This window comes from Coloeus monedula, assembly GCF_965178545.1.
Source record: "Coloeus monedula genome assembly, chromosome: 17".
In the NCBI taxonomy this organism is placed as follows: Eukaryota; Metazoa; Chordata; class Aves; order Passeriformes; family Corvidae; genus Coloeus; species Coloeus monedula.
In genome coordinates this window covers 12,586,662-12,610,806 of record NC_138797.1, presented here as the reverse complement: position 1 = coordinate 12,610,806, position 24,145 = coordinate 12,586,662, and the positions used below count along the sequence as shown (strand labels likewise).

At 36.5% G+C, this 24,145-nt stretch overlaps 1 protein-coding gene across 1 annotated transcript; it reads right to left on the bottom strand.

The window, feature by feature from the left end:
• Positions 1–1,043: 1,043 nt before the first annotated feature.
• SYCP2 (synaptonemal complex protein 2) lies at positions 1,044–23,017 on the bottom strand (the record flags this gene model as incomplete). Its single annotated transcript, XM_082292997.1, has 45 exons — positions 1,044–1,112; positions 1,388–1,444; positions 1,866–1,944; positions 2,254–2,312; positions 2,735–2,834; positions 2,916–3,010; positions 3,204–3,331; positions 3,633–3,791; positions 4,291–4,381; positions 4,760–4,927; positions 5,050–5,220; positions 5,335–5,582; positions 6,003–6,186; positions 6,916–7,095; positions 7,481–7,545; positions 7,937–8,111; positions 8,232–8,280; positions 8,780–8,835; positions 9,491–9,548; positions 9,651–9,715; positions 9,974–10,004; positions 10,245–10,363; positions 10,589–10,686; positions 10,991–11,127; positions 11,331–11,388; positions 11,493–11,553; positions 11,683–11,775; positions 12,505–12,623; positions 13,199–13,298; positions 14,005–14,163; positions 14,620–14,694; positions 15,459–15,607; positions 16,166–16,226; positions 16,603–16,698; positions 16,879–16,924; positions 17,144–17,196; positions 17,275–17,417; positions 18,011–18,045; positions 18,570–18,658; positions 19,482–19,567; positions 20,238–20,262; positions 20,841–20,968; positions 21,851–21,983; positions 22,227–22,367; positions 22,994–23,017. The coding sequence occupies 45 exons, from the start codon at positions 23,015–23,017 to the stop codon at positions 1,044–1,046; spliced, it is 4,515 nt and encodes a 1,504-aa protein (XP_082149123.1).
• Between the last annotated feature and the right edge of the window lie 1,128 nt (positions 23,018–24,145).

Here is a 24,145-nt window from a genome sequence, read left to right as displayed (position 1 = left end):
GGGAGGCTGTTCTTGGGCAGCTTCTTCCCAACAGGAAAGAGAAACAGGCCTGCAGTGCACAGTTCCTATCACTAACTAAAAACAAGGCTGTTGTATTATCTTTCCAACATGGCCTCACTGTAAGAAAAGAACTTGGGCCTTGCAGTGCACTTTAAAAACCCTGTAAGTTACAAGAAAAGTCCTGTTTCATTCAGATAAAATTCAATCAGACCAGGGCAAAGAAAAGTTTAACATCTCACGGAGTCCATCTAGTGGAGATTACAGTGAGCACAGGCTCAAAAAAACTCCAAACCACACAAAAACCAGAGGCTCAGAAAACATCCCTACGCTTACGTAAATGGGATGAGTGGACTGAGTTATTTACTGGAAATTGCAGTATAATCATTTCCAGAGACAACACAGCCTTGTGGTTTTCAAATTCTTACCCAAAATATTTGAACAGCAGCTTTATCTGACTTCTTACTGATTTAAAGGAAAATAGAAATGACATTGTGTAAAAAACCCAACAGACATTATCTGTTTTTCTTGACCTGTTTAATACAACTATTTGCAACACAGTTGCAAACACAGTGTTCAAATAGTTCAAACACAAGTGTTGAGAGTGTTCTCTCTTAAAAATCCTACTGAAATCCAACAAACAGCACTGAGACCAAACCAGGTGGTTTGGTCCCTAAAAAATTCCTGACTGTATTCTGGACCAGACCCAAAACATAGATTCAAAGTGCAATTCAAAGTCATTTCTCTGAAAGTCAGTTAAGTAACCTATAAAAATTGCTGAAGACTTATTTAAAAGTAGCATGTGCTAAAAAGAAAATTACAAATTACATTTTAGGAGACTCAGTAAAATAATTCCAAATCTCACAGGTGAGTGGAAAATCTTATCCACACAGATTTTAGTATTATTAAGGAAAATAAACTTTCATTACAGTAGTTTCCTTAAGTGCGACCAAAAAAAAGGAAAAAAAAGAAAAAGCTGTCAAATTTTCCATTACAAAAGTGTTTATATTCACCTCGAATTTCAGGAAGGAATCTGAAAAATCACTTCAGAATTCTGCCTTTGATTGAAACAAGGCCTGCAATCCTCGGCGAACATTACACAGCTCCTCTTCTTGCTGTCCAAAAAAATTACCTTTATCACTTTTATCACTGCTTATCACATCAACCACACCACATTTATCACATGCTTTTGAAAAAAGGCAGATTTTATTTAATGTACCTGGTGCACTATACATGCTGCTTTTAACATATCAAATGTGATTCTTTTCAACATTAAGACTCAGAACTGAGTCCATTCACATAAATTAAAAACCAGAAATTAAAATTTTAGTAATTTAGTGTTCAAACAGCAAAAACTAAATAAAAATGAGGACAAGATAACTTTATTTACCATTTCTTTTAGAAATTTGTCTTGGAGTCCTTTTATGTCTTCTTTCATCAGATGCATCTACAAAAAGACACTGAATGCATCTCCTCTGCTCACAACTGCCAACACATTTTCAAGCAAACAATTGCATCCCCAAATGTGTCACAACCAAGAAATACAGATGCACATGCAGCCACCTGCCTGTGGAAAGGGATGTGCGTTTTAAATTTGTTCTTTCTTGCATGAGTAACACCAATAAACAAAGCCACGGAACCCAGTATAAGTCCTGAGAACTGCACACACCTTGGAATGGGTGAAATCTAGGCATAAACACTGAATATTTTTAAATTAAGAACATTTAATAAATATTAAAAACTACAAAAATACTTATGTATCATTAATATAATGCTGAGGACAAAATCTTCAGAAAAAAGGTCAGTACTTATATCTGTGGATACAATTGAAGAATTATTAAAATGAGCAAAGCAAAAGTTCACCATACCTCTGAAGTAAAAATATTTTCTTCATAGTCAACAGAATGGTAGATACTCTTTTCAAATGAAGCTTTAAGAATCTGAATTCTAAAGAAATACAGACAGTTCAAACAGCTTTGCTACATATGAACATCCTACACAGAGCACAAATACAGCTGCCCATTGCTGGCAGTCTATTTGCATTTAAAGCATGGATAAATGTCCCCATCATTGTTACTGCTGGAACAGTCCCTCAGGTATGTGGAGAAATTTAGCTGGAGATTACATGAACATTTTAATCTCATTTTCTCATCTCATCAACCATCTCTCTTTATGGAAGAGAGAGGAGCTGTGCTGACTTCTCTCTCAACTGAACAGAACACAAATCTCACCCCAGGATTAGTGAACCCTACTGACCTCTGCTGCTCATTTTTCATGTACGTACTAAAAGTGTGGGAATGCTTTTTCCAAAAGGCCTGGAAAGAAAAATATTAATAGATGCTAATCATTAGAAACTGATTTTCCAAACTAAAAGTAATTAATATCTAATATGAACAAAATGACCACAAGAACAGACTAAACACAGAAGGGGCAGGAGTTACACAACCCCCACAGAAGCTGGAAGAAACCAGCCCAATAAAGTACTTGTAGGAGTTTATTGTAGGAGGAAAAACATACAGGAATTCATATAGTGGATACATGTAGGAAAACAGAGTGGCCCGAGAATTCTAAGAGCATCCTAAACTCCTCAAATGCATTATTTGAAATTTGACCCAACTAGAAGCAAAAAGGACTTTGAAAATCAAAGTTAATGATCTTAAGTTAAAGATGAAGTGAATAATCTATAGATTCCACAAGAATTCCCTTTTATTCAAGATCAAGCAACTAAAATACAAACCAAGAATTCTTTTTCCATGATTTTCAGGGATTGAGAATCCTTTTCAAATTTCTCAAGTTCTTCAGTGAGAGTAAAATGAAATTTATCCAGCTGCCTGATCCTACCAAAACAAACCCGGTTACTTGTAGAAGGTATTCACTGCATTTTAAGGAAGTTTTAACAGCAATCTTCCATTACTGACCTGCATTCATGGAGTTGGTAACTCATTGTTGCCAAATGCTGATGGGCAGCTCTCAGTGTTTGCTTATTAAAATTATCCATTTTCCGGGAGCGGTTCTATGGGGATGTTTTAACATGAAATTCAGATTATTTCCACTTTAGGAAAAAAACCCTGTAGTATGTTCAGTACTGTAACTGCTTAATATCACAGCAAACCCCCTTTTTTAAAACGTAATTGTGTGGTGCAAGCCAAGCTGTCACCTGTGTGCTCATGTACCCCCCAAGTGATACTGTACATGAAGGGTCTTGCCTCAATTTTCTTGGTAAATTCTTTCTGGAGCTGCTGACAAATGCTGATGGTTGAACAACCATGCTCCCAGAATTCCCCATCCAAACCAGACGGGTCATTTACAGATTGAGTGGAGACACTTTCAGACACTGAAGAGAACCAAAACATAATGTCAAATGCAGTATTATAAAGTCCCCCATGTGAAGTTAGCACAGGGCCTAGGACAGCTTTCATTATATATAAATTAATGTCACCCATTAGATGGCTGAAACCAGTTTCTATTTTCATATCAATTTTCTGACTTTTTATATGGATCCAGTCTCCAAACATTTAGAATATTTTATTTCTCTGCTTTAACATGTAAGATGCCTTTTTTTTTGGATATTATATTTTCTTGTAAAAACTTGAATTTGTCACATTAAAATTTTGCACTGTCAGTCCATGACCAACCTCTGTAAGTAGCAGCATCATCTGTTTTAAATAATTTTTTTGGCTTTAAACTTATTCTTCTCCTTCCTTTCTTTTCCTCTTTGCTTGTTTCTGCCTCATCAGAGTTGCTTTCTGTGTCACTGTGGTAAGTTCTTTTGAGGTATGTCTGTGCACTCGGTCCTTCATAAACATGGAAACAGGGCTGCATTTTAGCATTATTTAGAACAACCAGATGGAAGGATAAAGAAGATTTTATTGACCCATTGGATGCAAACTCTAGGAAGATGTGTCTTGGCTTTAAAACATGAGAATCATATAAAAATTAATAACCATTACATTTATAGAGGGGACATTCAGCTCAACTCTGACTCATGAGCAAATCTGGGATTTTTCCTCATAAAACCATTATCCCCATTTTTTCCCCAGTATCAGTGGGAATGCCTCTTTCGTTGGAACACAACTAACTCTTCACTAAATCGGTATTTTGGAGTCTAATTTTCAGGTTTTTTTAAGGATAATTAAAACAGCAGAGAAAATGAGAAAAAGAGTAAAAAATGGAATAATACTGAAACTATATAACAAGATTTAAAAACTTTGGCCATATTATTATGCTAAATAAAACATTTTTCTTAACCTTTACAGAGACACATAGGAAGTCTTTTGTGTTAAATGTCTGTACCTGACTCATCCATGGGGACATAAGGTTCTTTAATCCAAGACCGTACTCTACTCCTGCTGGAAGCAGACAATGGAGATGGTGGTACACAATCCTAAAAGAAAAGTCACTGGTTTATTTACTAGCTTCAAAATTAAATTGCTTTTAGAAGTCTCCATCAGAAACTCACATTTATGTTGAGAAAATAATTTATTTTTTATGGGAGGTCACTAAGAAAATATTTACTTCCTGTTGTTTTTTTAAAATACGAATTGTATCTGATCTTGTTGGAATATAATTCTTTCATTGTATCCATAGGATAAATAATTATCTAATTTATCTCCAATATTTAAAAATTAACTATTAGCAGGTCCCAAGAAGATCTGTGTTTAATATGGAGATGCATTTCCCTTAAACCTCAGCACCTGGAAAGCAGATGAAACAGATGCCAAGCTGCAGCCCTCTTCTGAGAACAAGAAATACACTAACTCACCTCTTTACTTTTAGTGAGAGGCTTGGTGGGATCCTGGAGTTTGTCTTTAGCAGAAAGTGTGTCTGAAAAGCAAGACTGGAGACTGGAATCTTCATTATCATTCCCTGTTTCCAGCACAGCTCCCTTTGCATGTTTTCCACTGTCAGTTTTATACATTGTTAAGCTGAGCTACACATTAAGAAAAAAATCGTGATTGAAAGGAGATGTCCCTTAAATGTCACCACCTGTAAAGTGGTAAAACAGACAGAGCTGCAGGTCTCTTCTGAAGAGCAAAGCATTTAGGAACATACCTCTTCCTTATTTTTGGGGATAGGTTTAGTGATATCCTGAAGCATTCCTTTAACAGAAAACGTGTCCGAAAAGCAACATTGGAAACCTGAATCTTCATTATTGTTACAGGTTTCTGGTGCAGCTCCCTTGGAATTTTTGCCACTGACAGTTTTATATGTGGTTAAGCTGAGCTGTACATGAACAAAAACCCCCAAACATTATTGAGAGGAGAAGCACAGAACAGTTGGCAGCTGAATGGAACAATTTCAGTTAAAACAGCTCTAGAGAAATGTTAATGCTCTTACCAAAGATGCTTCAGTTAAAACCGGTGAGAAGCTTTTCCTTCCCAATGTCACCTTTGTAGCTGCTCTCTCAGGGGACTGACTTACACCCAGACTTTGCATACTCTTATTTTGTGGACAGAAATCACTGGCAGAGATTTCTTTCTCAGAGTTTAGCATTTCCCTGTCTTCTAGTGTTGACTCCTGAAGACCAAGTGACCTTTCACTGGAACTGTGCTCTGGAGTAACATCTCCTGACACTCTGTCAGCACCTAGGAAACAATTCCTGCACTGTCAGCGCCAGCAACGGGAGTTACACAAGCGAAGCCAAAGCCCCACACTGCTCCCTGCTCCAGCCTTAGGAATTTCCAAGTCTCAGATGGGTGGAATTTGGCACAGGCCTTGCCACAGTTCCCCTTTCTCCCTCTCTGAGTTTCAGCAGTACCAGATTTGTTCTAACACTGACATGATGTGTTTCTATATTACACTGATGTCAAATAACTGCACCAACCCGTAGAAATGTCAGTGACATACTAGTACAATTCCTTAAATTATGTGGAGCACCTGGAATTATGGGCTATCTCTTGTTTTAGGACCATGTAATAAAATTAAAATTTACTGCTGTGATAACCCTCAATTAACCTCCACTTCTTGATTCAGTACTGCTAGAAACTAGAAGACAAAATACCTACATCTCATTGTCTCAAGCGAGGCAGGGCTCTCAGCTGAAGGCATTTCCACTTCCTTCTGTTCTGCAGAATTCCTGGATTTGACCAGTGCTTTCTGCACATAGCTATCCACTCTCTTTGGCTCCACAGGTACAATCTGCAGTACCTTTGGCCGCCTGTAATCGTTGTTTGCCCCATTCATATGTTTCTATTAAAGTACAAAACGTTATATAGAAACATCTTTGTAACCACAGTGTACATAAAAGCTGATAGAGCTTTTATGGATACATGGATATATTATCTATATGTACCATTGATCAAGCTGAAGGACCATGATCAGAAGTACTTAAATCCATAAGCAAATCAGGTTTTCCAACATCAATAACCACTGAATTTAACTCAACACATAAATTTCTATTCTTATGAAATATTTAATTATTGGAGGCAATTACTGATGCTTCAGGACTTAATGAATGAAGGTTATAAAGCTTTCCATATATATTGACATGTTATACTAAAACAATGAAAATGTTTCAGCAACCAGTGTTCATTTACTAAAAATCCTATTTGGATATTCAGCAAATGTACTGACACAGCATTACCAGCATCACATCAACTCAACAAGATTTGGCTCACTAAACCCTCCCACTTAAAGATACTTTCAAATATTGTCACATTTGAAAAATACAGCTCACAGCAGTCCTTTGCAGCAGAGTAATACTCAGAAAGAGAAACTAAGAAGATCACTTAGGACTGATTTTCTCAGCAGCTCAATACACATCATTAAAAAAAAGCAATATTAAAAATAATAAAATTAACTTCAATATACTCATGTTGGGCACTTAAAATTCAGAAGTAACAAGTACAAAGCACAGCAGAGTTTACTTTGAAAGACATGGCAGGAATGGACTTTTAATAATCAACTGGAACCACACACCTGTATTTTGGATTTCTTCTCCTTAGAGGTGCACGTTGGAATCTTTTCTTCACTCTCAGACTCAGAACTGGACGGCTCTTTGTAATTTTTTGTTGCTGCTGCTCTTCGAGGGAGTTTTTTTCTGGTGGATTTTACTATCATTTCATCCGTTTTTGAATTCTGGGGTTTACATTTGTTTGTCTTTGGAAGAATAAAACCATCTTCAATTTACAAGAATGATTAATACAAATATAAGATAAAATGGCAGGTAACTTGGTTTAATTACCTGAAATGCATTACCCCAGAGCAGCTAAAAAGGTTTAACTTTACCAAAGCTCAGCGAGTCCAACCATCATTCTACTAAAAACAGTATCAATGTACAAAAATCATTCTAACTCACTTATGCCTAAAAAACCAGCTAAATACTACAAGAAAAGAATATAGTACTTGCAAAGAATAAACTGTATTTAACAAATGATCTGGGATAAATATCCCATATTTATGAAAAATTATTTTAAAACAGTTTCTGGGGGAACTAAGAGATTTTGAATCTATATTAAAAATCTAGTTGAAAATTTACATTTACCTTTTTCTTATTTGTATTTTTGCTTTTAGGATTATCCACATGGCAAGCAGGTTCCGAGAATTTACCTGCTGTTACAATTCAAGAAGGTTGAAAAAAATCAGGAAATATTCAAATGTTTTTCATTACTTTTAGCTGTAAAATAACAGAATCACTTTCATGCCCACAAATTGATTGATTCAGTAACTGATTTCAGCCCATTCTTTTAAAAAGACATTTTTTTAATTCACAACAACTTCTACCTGTCCCGTCCTCCAACAGTTTTCCACATTAAAGTACAGAATTTCTGTAAATTGATCTTTATAAATGATTAGAACTAATTTGAAAATTCTTTATGCTTGGAAACAAGACAACAAAAATATATGGTACCTGCAACACAGCACATGCCATGCTGGGCACTTAATATCTAAGGACAAACTTACTGCAGCATTCTTCAGAAATACGAAAAAGGTTTCTTACTTTTGTCTGTGCTTATTGGTTTCCCTGATTTTTTATTTCTACTGTAATCAATTATCTTGGCTTTAGGTTTTCTCTTGGATTCCTGCAGCCAACTGATCTCTGTCTTGCTGTCATCCCCTCTGTTTTCTGTGTCTGAGTCACTAAAGAGATGCTTCTTGTCTTGATTGCTCCTACTCTACAAAACCCAAAAAAGTTCTTAAGTTATTGATTTGTTTTTACACGTAGTCTGCTTACATAATTGATATTTAAAGGCAGGAAGACAAGTTATCCTGATCCATAAAAATCTGACCCTTACCTTTTTTCCTCCTTTCACTTCCGCACTGGATTTACTGGTGGTTGTGTTCCTTAATTAGAGAAATAAAACCTTTACACAATACATTTAAAAATAGTTGTTCTAAAACTTCCTACTATTCCTATGATATGTGGACTAAAGATTCAAACAGAGGTACCTACTTTTGTTTCCACATTATTTTGGAATTACCTGTTCACCTCAAACCCTAAAGGTTGTGCTTGTTTCCCAGTTATCAGGAAGAGCACACAGTAACAACACAGCCCTTTCCAGGAGGGTCATTAACCAAAAACCATCGCCCTCTATTCAGGAGTTTCTCCCCCTGTAGTATTCCATGAGGAGAACTGTTTCCTTCATGGAAGACATTCCTTTATATCACCTTCCCAAAGGACAACCATGGAACAGCCTAGGACAACACAGCAGTGTTTATTGCTTAAAAAAACCAACACAGCCAAGATATTCTTGTCATGCAACATTCCCTGGAAATTTGTAACTGCCTGCTGGAAAGTGCAGGCTGTACTTGGATAATCAGCAATCAAAACAGAACATCCTACCCTTTTTTGTTTGTCTCTGTATGAACACTCAGTTCAGTCACACGCAATTCTTGGATCTAAAAATGCAAATAGAGAGGAAACAAATGGAGGTTTTCATTTCTTACAGAACTTGAACAAAATTAAACGGGCTATCAGAGAGTACCTGCTAAGGGTTTTATTCCTCAGTTATTACACTGAGAAACTAATGGTCATTAATTTCTATCTTAGAATTATTTATCAGAGCTCACAGTTAAAACCAGCTGCAGCTGACTGAAGCTTTCAGTATCTCAAAGCAACACAAGAGTTCCCAACCACCTGCTTCACCACCTTCCCCAATTCACCAGGCTCCTCTGAGCCATAAGAAGCAAAACCATCTTTTATCATCATTAGATTTTCTTTTTGCTCAAATATCTGGAAAAAGATGTCTTTGAAATGGGGATTAGAAGGATGGCAATAACGTTATCAGGATAATTTAAGATGATGATACTCCTAACACAGTTTAATTCTTAATTCAGGAAAAACATCATCATAGCTTGAAGTGGCCAGAATCTTAAGACAGAGTATATTAAATATCTGAGAATGCTAGAGGTATTTACATGGCAAACCTTTTCCCCCACTTAGTTCACTGATATAATTTGAATTTTCAGATCTTTTTTATACTTTCAGTAGACAACATTTGACTGATTTCCTTTCTATCTTATTCATAACATATAAGTTGCAGTTATTTCTTACTCCAAGCTTTATTGTAGGCTCATCAAACCCACTGATGTTAAAGTTGTAGACATCATCCCTGCGAAACAGACACAGAGATCAATTTTGTGAGTGAAGCAATGAACATTTCACAGTCAGGTGTGAGTAATCAGAAATTGTGTTTGAAAATGTAACTACTTACAGAACATGACCAGCAGTTATATTAAGAAAAGAAGTGGTTTTTAGGGTCCTCTCCCGAACTTCTTCCTATCCATAAATGAAAAGTTAGCTGCTCTGTCAAATTTGGACTGTGCATGCATAGACACTGTCATCTCAAAAAGCAAAATCTTCATCATGAAGATAATCAGCAACAGTTCAATATGGCAAAACATATATGCAGCAAATGCATAATTAACATCTACAAATACTTAATATTCAATAGTATTTGTTAACTTTCCCTTTACACCTACTGACTACCACCATATATATACACATTAAAAACAATTCCAACAAAAGCACTGTTACCTTGGAGAGCCAGGATTTATTTAAATGTGTCCTAAAAATAAAGATACATTTTGTTAAATGCTCATTAGAATATATGCATTAGAATAGTGCCTATATAAACACAGACCTTATCAAACCCAGCAAATTTATTCATGCATTTAAATACAACATCAGTTAAAAGATGGATTAAAAGAGCCCAGCCCCTGTCATTTATCAGCATTCATCAGTACATCACAGAGACAGCCAGAGGCACACAAAGACTCATCACAACAGGAAGTGGCTCACATCATACCTGTTAAAGCCCAGGGAATCTCTTGCTTTGCTTTTCTCATCACTCTTGTCTTTGTATCGGTCACTGATTTTACTGATCAGTGATTTGGCTGCATCTGCCATTTCTTTAGACTTTGGTTTCTATAAAAACAGTTTAAGACTCAACATCCAACAGAAGAACTAAGCTGCACACAGAACTTCAGGTTCCTAACAACCCCCTAAACTTCATTAAATGTCTCCTACACGGATTAAATTACAGTCATTTGAAAACCAATTTCCCTTCCATGACAGTAAACCCACCAATTCTGAAACACTGAAAATTTGACAATTCTCTTAATTGCAAGTGGAAAGGTAAGAAACTCTCACTGTCTTTGACTGTTTTGGATTTGAAGTCTCTTTTCTGAGGAGAACATCAGGGTCCTCTTGTGCAAGATGAGTACGCAAAGATGTGTCAGACACTCTGGCTGAAAGAAATGTTTTAAACCGTGGTTCAGTAGTAGTTTCAATATTTTTCCCCTCTGTATTTAACAGTTTCTGTTCCAAATGATCAACACTCTGACTACCACTAAGGATGGTATCAACTTAATTGTCTTGGTTCTGTTTTTTTAATTTCTTTACCTGGAGAGGTACTTCAAAGAGCTGAACAAATGCTTTTTGTTTCACAGTTCTCTCAACCAATAGTAATAAAGGGGGGAAAAAAAGCATCATTGCAAGTTAATTTCTCTGATCTATTTTTCAGAGTAACAGTTGACCAAGTGTGACCATCACCTGGATGGGATGCACATGCTAGTGATGGATTTGGCTTTTGCTCGTCCCCAGTTGTTATATTCTTCTCAGGAAGAGGGAACGTTCTTTTCTTCCATGGCTCAGTTTTATCAAAAGAAGTCGCCAAAAGACCAGGCAGCCTAACAAAGACAACACCATCTTACTGTCAGAACTTGAGTCTCAGTTACAATAAACATACATCATAAAATAGGAAAATGATGATATATCTTAGAGATATCAAAGCATTTTAAATTTCAACAAAATATTAGGTCTGGTAATGCCTGAAAATTCTCCCTTCAAAGTGAGTGACAAGAGTGACTTGGAATTCTTTTCCAATACTTACAAAGGTTTGTTGCTTCTCCCAGCTGGCTGAGAATCAGGAACAATATCTAGCACTTCATCTAAATGAGACATTAATTTGGGGTCAATTATTATGACCAAAAAAATGGAAAAAATTAAAATAATTTTAGAAGTAAGGACTATCAATGCTTGTAAAATTACTTGCCTAAAGTTTGCTTTTCTGTGGCCTCTTGTAAAATTTTTAAAACTTCTTCAGAACACATTTGCTACAGTGGAATGACACCCAAAAGGAAATATTAGTGTAGGATCATAAGCAGTACAACTTCATAAACTTGTGCTTTCCCTAACAAAACATGACATTCTTTTTCTCATTCATGGAAGTGCTGTTCCAGTACCTTCTCATGTATTTTTGCCTCATTCATGGTATCTGACTTCCTGATCTGTTCTGTTTCACAGAATTCATTGTCTACTGTGCATCTCTGCCCACTCTAAAAAGCACAGTAAGTAACACTGCCAGTTACAGCCCATAAAAGCCAAAGAAATGCTCTAAACAAAACATTCTGTACATTAAAGCCTTTTTCAAAGCATGGCTGGATCAAAAAATGCTTCAGAGTCCCATAGTCTGGGGCTTGACCTGAATCTGAGCAAGGCAGACATTCACAACCAGAAATAATATAAAAATATTATTTTGCAGTCATTGTTCAATTGGAAGAAAACACTCAAAAATATACTTAAACTGCAGGTCAGTGACACCTATTTGGTTTTCTTTATAGTAGTGAATGCCTGATCAAAAATGCACTAACACTTTAAATGCTACAAGCTGAAGACATGAACATTTCATAACCCCAGCTGAATGTATTCTGTGTTTTATGGCTATTTCACTAGTGCATAATCAATTAGAGATTATTGCATGCACCTTTCTCCTATTATACACAAAGGAAGAACTGAGGTTCCAGAAATAGGAAGTTAATTCTGGGGGGAGGACTGATGAGCGAATGCAAATTGTGCCTAATTTTGTTAGGGCTCAGTCTGACTTCAAACATATTAAACCTGAAATTCAGAGGGCAAGAAAACATCATGCAATAAAGTAAAACATACTATTTTCTAAAAGTGACTTGCTGACTGTAAAACTCTAGCTCTCTGAAATATGAATTAGGAACAAATTAGAAATTAAAGTTATTCTAAGAAAAAGACTTAGCTACAGAGGACATGCATACTCCAGGAGGTTCCTGATAGAAATTCTTCATTCTGCTCTCATTTATTGCATCATTGTCAGACCTTTTAGTAGAGCTGGTCATTTCCAAAGGCAATTTATATCTCCCTTTAAAAGGAGTGGCTGCAACAAAACAGAGATGTGTTAGAATTGCACCAGCTCTCCCATTACAATTACAACAAGAAGGGTTTTGCCCACAACCACAGCTATTCCATGAACTCCAACAAAAGCTGGTTATTTTTCATACCAGCCCCTTATGGACCTTTAATAATTCCATCGATTCCAACTACGTTACATTGAGATTAAGAGCTCACAGACTGTGGATGTCTGGAGGCAAAAGCAAAGCTTGTTACAGGCTGGCTCTGGTAGAAAATAGTTGGTTGCTATTTAAAGACTTCCCTGTAATATATTTTTACTGAGTTCTCAGCTTGCTCCAGCACCAGCAGCTGTCTGACAGCTGCAGGAAAAAGGCCAGGTGACCCTCAGCTGTTGGGAATGCAGTGCAGCCCCTGTCCCACACCATGTCTATGGACGAGGAGCAAGCAGCCCTTAAGCATTGTGAGTTTAAAGCATCTGCTCAGGAGATTTTATAACCTCTCCTTTTCATTTCCAGCTCTGCCAAGGATCACAGTTCATACCTGAGTTTCAAAGACCATTTTCAAAGTGCATTTTTGCCCTGAAAGCACTTGCAAACTTACATGTGCTAACAAAACTCAGTGGACTCCTTGTGGAAGCTCCTGTAGTTCCAGGAATAAGCACAGATGCTTCAGACACTTTCCTTTTATGAGATGGAGTTATCTTGAGGAACAGAAAACACTTGACCGTAATACACTGATTTAAGGATGACAGAAGAATTCAGAAAATCTATTGCCAGGAGTCTCTTGACACTTTCCATTTTTAGAGTGACAATTGCTGCTGCAGCAGACATCAAGCTAATGCGATTTTTATGCAGTTATACTTCAGTTATTTTTAAACTGAGATTCATGGTTTTTGCTTTCTAAATTAATTCAATGAAGCATGGGCAAATCCTGTCCCTTGCCCAGCAAGGGACTCCCTGGAGATTCTGCAAAGCTACAAACTAAGAAGAAATAGGTTTAGAAACTCCTGCAAGACACCCACTGCTGCACGATGAAGACATGGTGACTATTTCAGTTTTTACCCCCTCCTCAGCAGTCTCTGAGGCCATACTTGACTTTTCCATACTGGGGCATCTGAGCATGTCTTCAAAAACTTCTCTTTAAAGAGAATTCTCAGAACACTGTTGTCTAAAGAACATTAACAATTCCTTTTTACTTCTGTCGCATTACTGTAGTTTCAAATACTAACAAATTTTTTAGCAAAAGGATTGTTATAGTTTAGTGTCAAGTCATAAGAAAAATAATCAAACCCTGTAGTAACTATATTCTAACTGTCAAATAAGAAGGGGTTAGAATATTAAATATTACAAATATTTAAACTGACATGCATTTTCTCTACTCCTTTTTGATTTGACAATCCTACTTACCTTGGAGGAATCACCTCTGGGTTTTTCTTGACTGTTATTTTTAGTCTGAGTCCTCAAACTTCCAGGAGGTTGCTGAGTTTTGTACTTACTGAGTTTCTCCTCCTCCTCTCCAGATTTTTCTTTCAAACCCGGTGACAATTGACTTTCTGGTACCAGAACCTATAGAATTATTTTAATTTCTTTTAATTTGTATATAATATCAGGATTTTATAATGTCTTATTTTTATATTTATATTAATACACAGAGCAACTTCTTCACCCTAAGTAACACATCACCCACTAGAGATTCTGATAAAATTCAGAGGTTACAGACTTTTAGTTTAAAAAGCTTCCAACTTAACTACTAATTTTGGTACAAGAATGGGTTTTCAAGTAACAGTGAACATAAAAGAACTTCCCCTGTGCATATGTCTGTTTTATTCTATGATTTAGGTATTAGTATTTCCCCAGAAAAACAATACATACATACTAGACAACACTTGCCTGGCTTTAGACTAATCTATACCTACTGATATTTTAAAGTCCTTGATAATTGTTCACAGTGAAAACAATTATGAATAATCAGACTAATTATACAAACCCAAGAAACCATCTCAGCACACTGAGGTAAAATACCTGGGATCCACTTTCATCAAAGACGATGTGAACAGTTGTTTTGGCTATTGATGAAGACTGCTTCTTGCTGAAATCCTGCAAAGGGATATGTCAAAATAGACATTTTGCTCTTATTTTAAACGAGACACAAAATATTTAAGTGAGAGATCATAAGTGTCTGAAATCAGATTACAGAGAAAAACAGATGCTACAAATTCACAGCAGTTCCATCCCTCATGAGTTCCTCAGTCAGTCAGACTTCAGGACAAAGAGCTTGTTACAAGCAGTAAGGAGTAAGGTATGGCTTGCTAGAAGTGTTTTACTAAATGAGTAAATTCATGAGTGGCAATTGCATTGCAAAACAAGATAGCTCATGAATAATATCTGAAAGTATTTGTAAGCAACCAGGTCGTGTTTCTGGAAAATTAAATATGCAATATTTGACATTAAGATATGGTGTTTTTTCACCAATCACCAATTTCAGGTGATTGAGTCCAGCACTGTCAAGCCCACCACTAACCCATGTCCCCAGGTGCCACATCCACTGTGTTCTAAATAACCCCAGTGATGGGGACTCCACCACTGCTCTGGCAGCCTGTGCCAGGGCTTGACAACCTTTTCCGTGGAAAGATTTTCCTAAAATCCAACCTAAACCTCCTCTGGTGTAACTTGAGATAATTTCCTCTTGTCCTTATTAAGCACCTTTCCCAAAGCTTAACATATTCTGCTGTTCTGTACCAGTTAATTAGAAACTCTTGGTATGGAGAGATACCAATAATCACAGCTGGAACATTTATATGGCAATGAGACATTGATTTTGAATCAATTAAAAACTATTCAAAAAGGTGTTTAAATCTTACCTTACATTTATGAGATCCGTAAATCTTTCTGGTCACATCTTTGATTTCCAAGATAGAATCAAAATATAAAAGAAATTTCCCTCCTTCAAGAGTGCCCACATTCATCGGGCTTTTTAGATCTATTGTTAATAATTTCCTTGAACCTTTTTCTGGACAAAAACAAAATTTGAAAAGCAACTTCATTTCAATTTAACAGCATCTCATTTCAAATAATGTTTGTAAGCACATGACAAATTCCTCAGTTCAGGTACTAAGATTAATATCTTATTTAATTCACCCTAATCTACAATAATTTTATTAGTGAAACAATTTAAGATTTAATCTTCTAGAAATACTTATTCTGTATATTATTCCACAGAATTTTCTTTGAAGATTACTTACTATAGCTGCAAACAAATTACAGATATTTATTGTTCTAATTAGATCAAAAGAAATATTATCTGTCACTGTCTTATGGCTTACTTTGTATTGAAATAACTCTTAAGACAAGATAATGAAATTATTTTCATAAAATCACACCTGCATGCCCAAAGTGCAGATGCAACAGCAGTGCAATTTTGTCCCTGATAAAAACAGTTCCTACAATACTTTAAGGGAGAATTCTGCTTTGCTAGATTAAGTCAGTACTTTCAGATTAATCAGCTTGACATTAGTTTGCAAACCCAAGTAAGAATACAACAAAAGGTCCCATTTTTGAGTTCAAATACCTTCCAGGCTGTACATGTTTACATCATCTTCTCGTATAAGGACGGTTTCCCACTGAAGCTCCTTACATGAAAAACACATTTTGAAAGAAAGAAAAGTATTATATTACAATTAAATGAAATCCAGAGATCAAAGTCATTCAATGAGGACAAATTTCCAACCTTTTAAACATCTGTTACACAGAGTGACAGGAACTTGTGCTTCACTATTGCTCACTGTGCACATGTTAAGCTATTTCCAAACAGCATTAGAAAGTCATTACTGTGAAATTATTTGATCTAAGTATCAGCAAATCTGGATTTTTTTTTAGCCTCATCAACACTGGAATGCACACAGTAAGTTCAACATGTTGAACATGGGGAAATAAAATCTGACACACTCCAAGGAATGCATATCTGCTGCCTCATAACAACCCAGCAGGAGACAAATCTCAGCTTACTGCATCCTCTGCTGCCACATAGAAAGAAATACTTCTGCTGCCAACATTGAAATCAATCCAAAATGCTTCCAGGTTTTCATCCAGTGGTATCTGGAGCTAAAACAAAAAGAACAGGATGCAAGAGCAGAGAGCACCGATTTCTACCAGCTAAGAAGCTTCATGTTGATCTGAACCTGTGACAAACTTTCAGTCCATGTCTACTTGTATACTTTTGAAAAAACGTAATCTTCTTATTTTAGCTCTATTTTTTCTTAACTAGAAGGCAGAGTATCTTACCTCATATTTATCAAGAGCTGCTGTTAGACATGGATATGAAAAAACCCTGTAAGAAAAGGATATTTTTTCAAGTATTCTACAATGCTGTAAATAAATTTTGCAGATCTGAACACAGCAAATGGATTTTGTTTTCATACACTTTAGAGACTTAGAGATCCCAAAGTAAATTTCTCCCCCAAGGACGTAACATGAAATTTAATCACAACATAAAAACCCAAAACAAATCCCCAAAAAAACCCTTAGCATTAAAAAAAATCACTTTTACCTTCTTTTGTCTCCAAGCATGCCATTCACCTGGTTAAGAAATTTTCTGCAATCCTATTAAAACATAGAACTTTCTTAAACAATTGTAAAATGGAAGTTTCCCTCCCTAGAAATATTCTTTGTGTGACTTACTGTCTCAAACTCCGAATCTTTAATTCCTCTAAATGCAGTGGCCACAAACTCCATGGGAAACCACTGGGAGGCCAGTTCTCCCCTTTGCTTCTCTGCCACCATTCTGCACAGAGCTTCTGTGATGGCCACTTGTGTGTCATAGTCTGCAGCACAACACAAGAGGAGATTTAAATAACTACTGAGGTGAAAAATAGTATGAGAAAACTGGCGTAAGCAATGCTGAACATAGTCTAGATTCTATTAGATCCAAATATGTAACCCATAAAGGATAATTAGAAAAATAAGTATGGGAATAACGATGACTAAACTTATTTTTCAAAATGAACTCCAACCAAACTTGCACAGACTGTCAGAGCCACACCAGGTGTTTAAACAAGAGAAAGTTTTCAACTTTGATCTCTGAGCTGGGAAATTGCTGGATACCAAAGTGATCCCTGAGGGAAATTACAGTACTACTACCCATGCTCACAGCTCACAGCCTCAAAGACTGACTTCCTTACCACTTTTCCTATTTTAAAACTTTTATTCTAGAGAAGAATCGAAAACTTTAATGCGTTTCCCCTATGCTGAACACACAAAAACATTTCAGCTTGCAGCTTGTTTTCCTGCAAAATTTAAATTTTTCAGATAACTCGAATCACAACATTCTGCAGCTTCAAAATGCCTTCTCTGGTTTCTTAATGGGTCTGCATCTAATATTTAAGAAGCTCAATACTAAATTAAGTCCCATGCTCACCTCCAGCATCCAAAATTGTCCTCCCCATTTCACTCCTGCCAAACAAAGGAACATTTCATCAAAAAGTGACAGCAACACAAGGCCCAGAGTAAAGGTTTATTATAAACTTTCAATGTGAGAGACAAACCCCTGATTCCATGGAACTGAAAGACTTCCAAGGGGTAAATACCTCTGGGAGCACTGCTGGGGGACCTGAATCATGTGATAGATACAATTTTGATTTTATTTGCCTTTTTGAATTGCTGTAAAACAATTTCCAGTGTGAACAACCGAACCTTCCAGCGACTGATTCACTGTGCTTTAAGCACATTCTTACAAATAGGAGTTTAATTATTTTATGACAACTGGGATGAAGAGAGGCCTGATCCAGACTGGGAAAGAGGAAAATTCAGGCTTCTAATGGAGAATAACCCATGAGAATACCTGTCCACAGAGAATTCAACAGCAAGTGCAGAAGTTGAGTTAAACAAGGATCAATCTGCACAACAGCTTAGTAAAAACTGCCTCCCTGCTCTGCAAATGATGGAATGATATAAAAATTATACTAAAGATCATTTACATGACAAGTAACATCTCCTTTGTAGAAAGTATCTTTTTCCTGGCATCTCGAGGGATCTTGTCAAGCAATAAATTCAGTTTTTTTATTACCTACGAAGAGTGGAAAAAAGGGAGCAAGATTAAATATAACGTAAGTTTGTTAAAGTTTGAGTTATTCTTATTTTTGGCCCTTGTAATATATTTCATACCACTGAAGAAAGCAACAGGCTTAAGTAACTGCAAAACAAGAAGAGACGAGTTCTACATGAGTTCTAAATGGTATTTATCTTACTAAAGCAACCTCAATTTCAATGAATTGCTTAGTTTTAATGTGAACAATAGTTGCTAAAAAATAGGTTAAATACAGAAACAAAATCTTTCAAAGCCAGAGTTCTGCCTGCAGTTGATTGCTGAGCTAAAGTGTACCTTGAATTAGCATTAAAAAGCCGTTCCTTTAGGGATGTAGCCTTTACAGACGACGTTTTTATAACTTTTCCTTTGTTTAGAGGGGAAAAAAACCCTGACAACCTGAGGTTACTAAAATAAACAGGAGAAATTTGGAGTGTACTAGAAGGAACACAAATTTCCTGCAAGTGACTAAAGAATTTACAACCAACAATCTTAATCCTATTTCTAGCAGCTGTAGAGCACACTGTTTCCTCTGCTTTTATACAGCTTTCTTACCAGAACTTTATTATCACTATTTTGTAACTTATTCTCAAAAAAAAAAAAAAATTTGTAGGTCAGTAATCTGAAACAGCCCCAACACATGAATAAATCCAAACATTCCCAGAGAAACATTAAACAATCTTTCTGATCCTAGAGCACTACAATATTCTCTTTTTTGTAGCATCTGCACAGTTAAATAACTCTCTCCACAAAGTCTGTTAACACACTAACCAGAAAACTGCTGCTTAGAAAGAAGGATGTTTACCTCCTGCCGAACATAAATATTAATTCTTGCATCAGTGATGAAGGAACATGTTCTCAGAACAAAGTTTTCTAATATTTGCATTTGACCTAAAAAGCAGGAAAGAAATAATTCAAAGAGTTGTCAAGAGTGTATTGTTAAGGTGCCCTGCCATAAACATTTGGGAAAGGATTCCTTTTCATTCAGAAATAAAATACAGCATGTCTGTCTTTTTATATAGGATTAGTGATATACAAAACAGAATAGTTACTTCAATTTATAGTAACTATGTTTCTATTCCTGTGCATCACTGTGTAACTCCCCTGGGCAGGAGACGTTTAATTTTTAAATGTGATTGGTCAATCCTATAACTCAGTTGTCTGAGATACAATTCAGGTGGTGGAATTTTTCTCCCCAGGGCCAAAGAAATGAATCTTCCCTTTTGGTCATGGCAACAAACAGTCTGTAGGGACTTTCTCTAGTGCCACACTGAAAGGTAAGGGCAGGGTGACATTCATGAGGATAAGGTCAATAAGGAAGGGTCACTGTGCTGTGCTGAGCTGTGACAGGACCTTAGAACCACCTTTTTTAAGAAATAATTCAGTTCATTTGCCATCTCTGAGACTTATTGTGCTTTTTTATTACTGACAACAGCAAGTTACAAGGAAACTTGTCCATAGAGAAACCTCAAACTAAAGCTGACGCCACAGGAATGAGAAATATGGTCCTTTCCGTGTTCTGAGAGACATTTTAAACATCATTTCTGCTTTTTAAGCTCACCTTCAGGTCTGCTATCACACACAGCCTGCAATAAAAAACCCAAAACACATCATTTTGATAAAGAAAATATTAGAGCATTAAAAGGTCAGGCAACATATATCTGAAGGAAGTAATCAAAAAGCATTTAAGAATTTGAAGTTATTTTTGTACTTAACAAAGAATCTAAGAGATGATCTCTACTAAAAAGTGTGTTTTCCCAAAATTATATTTCAGTTAAATTTACTGAAATTATTTCACCAATGACAAAAACTTTTATGAAGAGAAGAAAACTCACAGATCTAACTGGACTAGAATACCAATAATGGATGTAAACAAAATTTGATCAAGATGAAAAATTTTTGTTCATTGAGCATTTACTGTTATTGATTTTTTTTCAATTTATTTCATGATGTCAGCCATGAAAAGAAATTAGTGTGAATACAGCAAACTGTTTATCCCAAATGATTTATAATCTATTTCAGAAGTCATTGCAATGTTAACCGTAGGAAGATATTAAATAGAAACACATTTTAAAGTCCTTTTATTTCTAAACTGGTAACAATTACTTTGATAATTGTTATTGATTACTTTAATAAATAAATTTTATTATCAATGTATTTTTACCAGCAACATGATGAAGAAATCTTCAGCCAGACTTGTAAGCATTTCATTCTTTTCATCTCCTCTGAGGACCAAAATTCCTTTTAACTTTTCAAACCAATGGACCATGTAAAGGGAAAATAAAGGTAAATCTATTTTAATAGCCTGGGAAAGGACAATGGTTTGTATTATACTTAAGTAAATCTATACAAACTCCACAGTGATTCAAATAACAGCATCACTACTCTGCTGAGCAGATGTTGGCCCCAGACTGAAATTTTTCACTCAGGCTAAACAAAGTTAGGGGATTTTAGGACTTTTTAACACAAGAACTGGAGATCTACTTTGACATCTGCCAGCACAGACAGAACAGCTGAAAATTGATAATGGCTGAATGAAAGAATGTTGTTTCTAAGTGTGAATACAAGGATAAGGTTATCATCACCCTGGTTTTGTTGTTTATTATTAAAGCAGCTGAGAAGGCAATTGAGTAACTCTCATCTGACATTGCCATTAATTTTCTCCAGTGAAATCTCTTGTGAAAGCAGTTAGGAAGTGGTGTGTGCTCAGTATTTGCTGAGTTACAAATGATTCATATAATCAAATAATCAGAACAGCACTAGAATCTGTTGAAAGAGCAGGTACAAAATTGCTGCTGTGGGAATTAACCAGAAAAAATTAAACAGCACCAGGAAATTCTAATTCTTGAGTCCATAGCAATATAGCAAACTTGTATGAAAATATATCATCTTGTTTTAATTGCTGGAAGCATATCTAAATTAATTATATATGGCATGATTTGCAAAACCCTCACGGGGATAGAGCAGCATCCCTTTATAAGGGGTGCCTTGACAAAGAACATTTATATATGAACAATGTTTGTTGCAAAGTTATGGGAAATTCCTAATTCTGACCCAATCAAGAACCAAATCAAACACTGAGCTGCTCAGCACTGAAGCACTTAAGCTCAGCTTATGCACTTCATTGATGTTCATATATTTATTTAGAAGTTCACAGATGCTTTATGGTTTTACTTATCCTTCCAACAAGACCGTGTTTTATCATTGCTGGGAGCCCATCTTCTCCTGCTATGCTGATTTTTTTCGCACATTTCTGAATAGCATTTAGTAAAGTAGAAATGCTTCTGACTTCTTGGTTGTCAAGTGCCTGAAATTGAAATTACAACATAAACTTTAGTGTGAAGTCCCACAAGAACCCATATTTAATTAACCAGATGACATTTTTGTTCTCAAAAGCCACCTTAACTGCAGCTTGAAGGAGAGATTTCATGCTTAAATTTTATTTTGGGTTCTTAAATCAAGTGGTGGTATCAACCAAGCCAAATGAAAAAATCTTTTTCAGCCTCTTCCAAAAATGATGTAGATGACTTTGATGCAATGATTACATTACCCAACAGAGAAGCTTGTCCAATTTGTTGGCAAACTGTTTGCTGCATTTGTGAGAGACATTTTCACATTCATCTGTGGCCAGAAAATGTTCTAAGGATTGGAAATCCTTTTTTCTTGTAGCTTCATCAATTAACTTTTCAAACTGTAAGCAATAAACCAAAGCAACTATATTACTGTGTGCTTAACACTGATATAACACATTAATTAACACAGATTCGATGCAAGTTTTACACAATCACCTGCTGCATTTGAAGCAAATATTCTGAATCACAAAATAATTAAATGTAAAACCTTAAGTATAGAGCACCTTATTCAATACATTAATCCTGCAAATACTTATGCACTGAGAATTTAATTATTTGCCTTAACTAGCTATTTTTAGTTGCAAATGTTTCCTCATTTACAACTAAATTCCTACAGAAGTGATTGTTGTATCAATGCCCCTTACTCAGTATATTTAATATTTACACTTCCAAGTTACCTTAGGCATTTTGCCCCTTTATTCTTTCTAAATCAGTTATAACTGGATTTCAACATTTTCATTTTAAGCATCACCTCAGTTGATTAATCTATGCCAAATGTATATGATTTATTTTCATCAATAACAATTTCCAGTTCCTCTTGCTTTCCACCCAGCTACTTTGCACTAAGCTATGTCAAAGGAAAATTTCGTCCTACCACACTGCACTGCCACACTGAAGACTTTACTTGCAATTGCATGCCAGTAATTAAAACAATCAATACTCATTCTGCTCCATCAGCACATACCTGCAACTCATTCCTGGCTGGCATTTTTGCAATTCACCAACTCAGCTGCATAAAAGGGAACAATTATCACTTACACTTTAAAGAGGTTTTGCAAACACATTGGCAATCAGTCAAAATACATTACAAACTCCAAAGTTTGTCAGTAGTATAAATGCTATATAAAAGCTATTTAATGGGGTTATAAGGAAACTTTCTTGCATTGATAAACAATTACTTAAAGCAAAAGAGAGGAAGGAATAATCAGTTTCATGGCTGGAAGCACAGACGGGCCTGGGACAACCCTCAGGATTTCCCAGCAAGGAAAGAGCACAGATGGTTATTTGGGACAGGTGAGTCAACAGCAGAACTTCATAAAGGCCTCGCCGTAAAATGGTAAATTGAATCATTTAACACAAATATCACAAACGATACGGGAAAAAGACTTCTTGATTATATATACAGTGTTGCCAAAGTGACTGTCACCAGCTAAAAGCGAGATCTGGGTGTCGGAGGCTTCTGAAAACAGTGTCTTAATACTCAAGGGCAGGCAAAGTATTTGCATTGCTGAACATTTAAGAAAAGCAATGAACCTGTTCATGCCTTGTATGAATTATTTTACACCAACCAAACCATCTACAGTCAACAACATGCAGCTTTGGTCTCCCCATCCCAGACATTATATAGACCAAGAAAACAGTGACTAAAGATAGGAAACGACTTCTGTAGAATAGCAACTGGGAACACAGCCTAGCTATTCCTGTACTAAGTAAGACATAAATAACAAATACAGGGTGATTTTAAATTACTTTTTCCAACACAAGAACGCAACGGCCTCTGCTGGGGCCTGTGCTGGCACCTCACAGCTCTCCTGTCTCCGGCACGGTCAGACTGCCCTGAGGAGGACACAGAACCCCCTTTCGGACACAGGAGAGCCCCACGCCCGGCCGGACCGTGCCGCCGGCCCTCCGGCAGCGAGCAGCCGCACCCGCAGCCAGCACCCGCCCTCAGCGCGGGCCCTCAGCGGGGCCGGGCCGGGCCCCGCCCCTCACCGCCCGCGCGCCCACCGGCGCCAGCCAATCAGCGCCCGGCAGCTCGGAGCGCGGGCCAATGGCGCGGCGCGGGGCGGGGCGGGCGCTGCGGGCCCTCAGCGCGGGCGGCGGGAGCGCCTGGAGC